Raw genomic sequence first — 6,000 nt, 5'->3', positions numbered from 1 at the left:
CTATGAAGACATCGCTGAAGCAGATCTAGGCTGGCTTTTTATCCACACAGATGTTATTCCCCTGGCTGCTGACAAGCTTGGCTGGGTCCATGTTGGCTCTAAAAGGACATATGGACACAGATTCCAGTGGGCAGCAGGATAACTATGCTCACAGTTAACCACTGAAACAGATCAGAATATGTTACCCCCAAATATGCCACTTTGACATATTGATTAATTTGAGCTGAAGAAAACTGAGAAATAGCATATATAGGAAGGGCTCTCTATTCTCCCTCTTCCTGCCTAAAAGGAGGGCATAAATTTCCTGTGAGAAAGGTGCCTTTTTGTACCAGGAAGGGGAGAACACTTCTATTACTGGCAATGGGAGTTAATACCAAGATGAATCTGCATTAATTTTACTAAAATAATCCTCATCTTCCATTTGCTTCCCCCATTTATTTCCTAGTCACTGTCTCACAATATATTGTGTTGGCCAAAAAGTGCGTTTGGGTTTTTTCATAAGATGTTACAGAAAAACCCAAACAAACTTTCTGGCCAATGCAAAACGACCCCTGAGAGCCCAACCCCTTCCCTTTGTTTAGTCATGCTTGTGTGCCTCAGTCGTGCTGGACTCTTTTGAGACCCCATGGACTCACTCCTCTGTCCATGGAATTTTCCAGGTGAGAATACTGGAGCAGGCTGCCATTTTCTACTCCAGGGGATCTTCCCCAAACAGGGATTAAACTTAAACCATCATCTCCTGCATTTCCTGCATTGGCAGGTAGATTCTCTACCACTGAGCCACCTGGGAATCCCTTGTTTAGTCATTCCATTCTCTGCTAAAACGGTATACAAAGCCCAAGTATGTTTCTTTTTCACTTGTTTTCTATAAAGTCCCCTGTAAAAAACAGCAACAAATAAAATATGTATGTTTTCCTCCTGTTTTCTACCTTTTGTCTTCTAAATTCACAGGCCTCAGGTACAGTATCTAAGAGGCTTCAAGTTTTCTCTTTCCATCAACTTCAACTGATGAACTGAATTCAGAATGGAAGGTGAAAGATAAGGACTTGCTAAGCACTTGTGTATTGATTAAATGTTTAAAATGATTGTTTGTGCTATATTTAAAGAGACAATAAAAGGAAACTGTCAAGTTACTGCTAAGAATAAAGGCTTATTGAATCCCAAGCAACACCAACTACATTTTTGAAAAAGATGCATAAATTTATTAAAACTTAAGATTTAAAAATTTATTGAAATAAAAAATAAAATTTAATAAATTTCAATACATTAACTCTAGAAACCAAGAAGAATTTAGAAAGGATTCCTTTAAAAAGATTTACTATTACATTCTTTGTCAGACTGTGACTCAGGGAACTTGTGGTATCCTTTTACACCCCAGACACACTGCCTTGACAAATCACTCAGCAGTAGCACATGAAATCATGGATAGATGAGAGACGCATATCCACTCTTATCCAAATGTAGCAAATAGCACCATATTGCGTAGTTAATGGTAAGCAGTTTCTTCTGTAATTCTTTGGAGCAATAAGCCTTTCGACCCCTGTGTCCCCCATTTTAAAAAGAGCCACTTGGGCCTTTGTCCCAATATACTGGGTTGTCAGGAGTTAAAACGCTGGCTGAAACACTGCAGGACTCCTTACATCAGGTCAGATCAGTCGCTCAGTCGTGTCCGACTCTTGCGACCTTACATGAATGCAGATAAAAATGTCTCGGAAGGTGGTTTACTCTGATTTGGTCTTTCACATTTCAATTTTGCTTGGTTGCTCAGAGTTAGGCAGGTAGAAATAAGAATTTTAGAACTCACGATAATTTTATCCAGAAGTAGATTATGATTATTGCTGTCCAGTATGAGAGGAAAAACCAGACCAGCTGTCTTTCCCAAGATGGCTGGAATGAGTGGCTGAAGAAGAGACAAAATCCATCCTAAAAGGGGAGGGAGAAGAGAATTAGATTGTTTCATAATACTCAAAACCTGTACTCAATTAAACACACAGTGCTTCTGGACGAAACACTAAGACAATTCCTGGATTTAAAAAGTTAAAAAAAAGTCCTGACCAGTAGGTTACTTGTAATTAGGAATCTTTCAGTTAGGGTTTGTAAGAAGTTGTCTAACACAGGAGGTAGAAGAACGTAGAGGACGTGATTTTGTCACTTAGAGCGGGAATCCTCATCTTTTCACTCACTTCTTTCAAAACCCAAGAAGAAAGTAGAATACTATAGCCTGTTTTTTCCTGATCACAAAACAGATGCTATCTGGGAAAATGACAAATTACTAACTTGAAAGGTATCTCCTGAGACAATAAAGCAAGTAGTTCCATTCAGAAAAATGGGCAGGAAGGGACCTGAAATCCAGACTGTGGCATTTTAACTGCAGCTGAGAGAGATGTGGGCACGTCTTCTTTACCCAATTGGAGAGTTTCTGCATTTTGATATTAAAAGATTGTTTCTTACTCAATGGTGATTAGCCAAAAGTTGAGAAAAAAAAAAAAACACCACCTCCCCATCAACTTCCTCTTTCGTGTGGAAGGCCCTTGGGGGCCAAATGCCTTGTTAAGACTAATGGCTCAGGTGAGTTTCTGATAATTCACAGGCCTGGAGAGTTTGAAGACCTACGCCCCCATCCCCTCAAAAGGATGCCATTAATGCTAACACCTTAAACTGTTCGTATAAGGTCAAGGTTCTGACTCAGTACTATCCTTCCTCCACAAAAGGAACCCAATTCATCGATACAGGTCTGTCAGGAAATTGCAAACAGTGCAGTGTCTTCCCTAGATTATTTTTCGATTATGTTTCAATTGCTTTTTAGATCATGTTTTTAATTGCTGGTTTTAATAATTTGGCTGCATTTCTTCTGTAACTTGGGTCACTACAGTCATTGCTTCAAGTCCAGTAAGGAAGAGAAGAAAGAAGCAGGGGTCTCGCTCAGAACCCAGCAGGGCATTCTACCCTCTTACTGCAGGCTGGCCAGATTCTGCTTGATCATCGGCTTCGTTATGGAGCAGCAGTGAAACTCCTGCTCCAGCCTAGACCACAGTGATCAATGACTTACAGCTGAGAGCCAGGGCGACAGGCGATCTCACAATTGAAGGCTAAGTGCAGTAAATTAGAAGTTAAGGAACCTCAGGTCAGCACCACCACAGGGCGCACGTGCACACCCCACCCCCCAGACACCTCCGCCTTAGCGCTTCCTGAGAGATGTGGGGACGGACCAGGGGCTGCTTTTTCATTCTCATGTTTTAGGCTGGGGTGCTCTGACCTGCAGAGCTGTGGGCTCCATAAACAAAGCTGCATCTAAAAGTTCTGTATAAAGAATCCATCTGGCCCAGGTCACCCCATTGCGGACTTCATCACTATGGGATCTACTTAACTAAACAAAGCATCCAGACCTAACACGAGCACATCCTAAAACCGAAAGGTGGTCAAGGGAAGGGCCTGATGCTTTTTCAGAATGGTTTCGTATGCGAGCTGTCTAGCTAGGCCTGTTTCGGTAACTGACTCTACCAGTACAGAAAGTCAGACTTCACCCCAAACTTCCCAGTCCTGCTGAAACGAATGCCCTACAGGACTGGCGTCTTGGAGTCCCTCTGCTAGCCGGCAGCGTGGGCGCGTCCCAGGCTGCCCACCAGCCCCGCGTCCTTCGCGCTCACCCAGCCGCCGTTAGTCATCAGCCAGGCGCGGTGCCTTTCGCAGAACTGAGCACACAGAAGGGCCACCAGGAGCCGACAGTCCCTGCTAACGCCGTCGTCGTCTCTCTTCTCCTGCCGTCGGGTCGTCTGCGGTGGCCTCTCCAGCAGCGACCCCGCGAAGGTTACGAGTGAGGCCACGCGGCCCCAGCTGGGGCCAGGGTCTTCGTCGAGTAGCCTCTGCGCCATCCTGGCCACCAGCTCGACGCGGTGCCTGCGGCAGCGGCGGTATAGGGGCAAGACGTTTCGATTTGCTTCCTGGATACGTGCGGCCACGTGGCGCAGCACGGCAGCCTCAGGCGTGGACGGCGCAGGAGCTGGAGTGCCCGGCTCCCGGGCGCAGAACTCCAGGTAGTCCATCAGCAGCCGGGCGGTGCGCTCCCTAAACGGGTCCACCATGGCTCCGCCTCTACCGGGGGTCCGACCCCGGCCTGTTTTCTGGGCCTGCCGGCGCCCCGCCCCTTCTCGCATTGGCTCGGCTCAGCCCGCCCCCAGGCAGTTGCTTTCCCAGGTCTGGAGAGGCGCCTTTGATGGGAATCCCATCTACACTTGTTCCGGTCCGAACAGCCGAGGCCCCGTGGTGTGCATGGATTCACATAGAAGTCAGGGCCAGAGTGAGACTCTTTGGGGGTTATTGTTTTTAGCTTTCGGCTTGGGGACTAAGAACCCGGAGGGGACAGTCTGGGCAGCTGGGCTAGACTTGTCTCTCCTTTAGGAGAGGTTCCCTGGTGGCTCAGATGGTAAAGAATCTGCCTGCAATCCAGGAGACCAGGGTTTGATCCCTAGGTGGGGAACGTACCCTGGAGAAGGGAATGGCTACCCACTCCAGTATTCTTGCCTGAAGAATTCCATGGACAGAGGAGCCTAGGGGCCTATAGTTCATGAGCCGAACATGAGTGAGCCACCAACACTTTCTTTCATACTAGGAGAGGTTGACAAAGGCTACACACAGCCCTCCACTGGTGACTCCCTTGAAAGTATTATCAGCATTTTCTCCGATTGGATGGAAGCATCCAGGTGTGTGTTGGAATCTGGCCATACGGGACAGGAAACAGGATAATTCTCCTGCATGTTGCTACTAGAGTACCAATATTATCTACTTTCGTGCATTCATTCATTCACTCATTTACTCCTAGCCTTTGGGGTGCTAGGTCTCCCCCTTAGCACTGGAGATACAATGGAGAACACGGCATGTGGTCTTAAGGACCCTACAGTCTAAGTGATGGGACAAAGAAACGGCCAATCCCAGCACAGTTAAACTGTGGCTATAATAGAATTATTCAGCTTTTGGCTGTTTCTTATAGCTACATCCTTATATTACTTAAAATTCTCCACTTTTTACTAGCCAATCCCTCATTACTCCACTCCCCTATTATAGTTAATGTACTTCTTATACTTAATCTTTCTCTGTTCATGTTACTCCATGGCTTCTTTCTCCTGAATGGACTCAGGCAGACACAGAATTGGTATCAGCTGTGAAATTTGAGAGGGTTCATTGGTCTGGAGCAGTTTGAAATATCCCCACCAGGGTGAAAGATGAATAGCTGTAACTTGTATCACCTACAAAAAGAAAGAGGCACGAACTTGGTAGGTCACTTTGGAGGGAACATACACATCTGAGTATGCAACCTCAATGCATCTACAGGCTGGTGGACTTAGGAGTAAAACAAGAGAAGGCTCTGCAGCTGTTCAGGCTGCAGCACGAGCTGATTTCCCAGGTGGTGCAGTGGTAAAGGATCTGCCTGCAATGCAGGAGATGTGAGTTCAGTCCCTGGGTTGGGAAGATACCTTGGAGACGGAAATGGCAACCCAATGCAGTATTCTTGCCGGGGAAAGCCCATGGACAGAGGAGCCTGGTGGGCTACAGTCCATGGGGTGACTAATCGGCAACAACAAGCTGCTGTACTACTTGGGTCTTATGATCCAACAGATCCAATGATACTTGAAGTGTCAAACAGGGAAGCTGGATGGAATCTCTGACGAGCACCAGTAGCATTGCAGTGCAGACCTGTAGGATTTTAAAGCAAATCTATGTCCTCTTTTGCCAGTAACTATTCTCCTTTTGGGGAGAAGGCAATGGCACCCCACTCCAGTACTCTTGCCTGGAAAATCCCATGGGCGGAGGAGCCTGGTAGGCTGCAGTCCACGGGGTCGCTAGGAGTCAGACACGACTGAGGGACTTCACTTCCACTTTTCACTTTCACACATTGGAGAAGGAAATGGCAACCCACTCCAGTGTTCTTGCCTGGAGAATCCCAGGGACGGGGGGAGCCTGGTGGGCTGCTGTCTGTGGGGTCGCACAGAGTCGGACACGACT

General features: G+C 46.7%; 1 protein-coding gene across 1 annotated transcript; it reads right to left on the bottom strand.

Moving 5' to 3' along the window:
- Positions 1 to 1,688: 1,688 nt before the first annotated feature.
- On the bottom strand, positions 1,689 to 4,107 carry BCL2L10 (BCL2 like 10). The gene is made up of 2 exons (XM_019967847.2): positions 3,648 to 4,107; positions 1,689 to 1,923 (listed from the first exon to the last, which is right to left on the bottom strand). Exons 1-2 carry the CDS (start codon positions 4,080 to 4,082, stop codon positions 1,801 to 1,803), a joined length of 558 nt encoding a protein of 185 aa, XP_019823406.2. The 5' UTR covers positions 4,083 to 4,107; the 3' UTR covers positions 1,689 to 1,800.
- Positions 4,108 to 6,000: the final 1,893 nt, after the last annotated feature.

Source organism: Bos indicus, chromosome 10 (genome assembly GCF_029378745.1).
Source record: "Bos indicus isolate NIAB-ARS_2022 breed Sahiwal x Tharparkar chromosome 10, NIAB-ARS_B.indTharparkar_mat_pri_1.0, whole genome shotgun sequence".
Lineage (NCBI taxonomy): Eukaryota > Metazoa > Chordata > Mammalia > Artiodactyla > Bovidae > Bos > Bos indicus.
Note: the sequence above shows the minus strand (reverse complement) of the source record. Positions and strands in the feature narration are given on the sequence as shown.

Coding starts and splice junctions, on each gene's coding strand:
- BCL2L10 (XM_019967847.2), bottom strand. CDS start 4,082: ATGGTGGACCCGTTTAGGGAGCGCACCGCCCGGCTGCTGATGGACTAC. Junction 1,924..3,647: donor TGATGACTAACGGCGGCTGG/GTGAGCGCGAAG, acceptor CTCCCCTTTTAG/GATGGATTTTGTCTCTTCTT.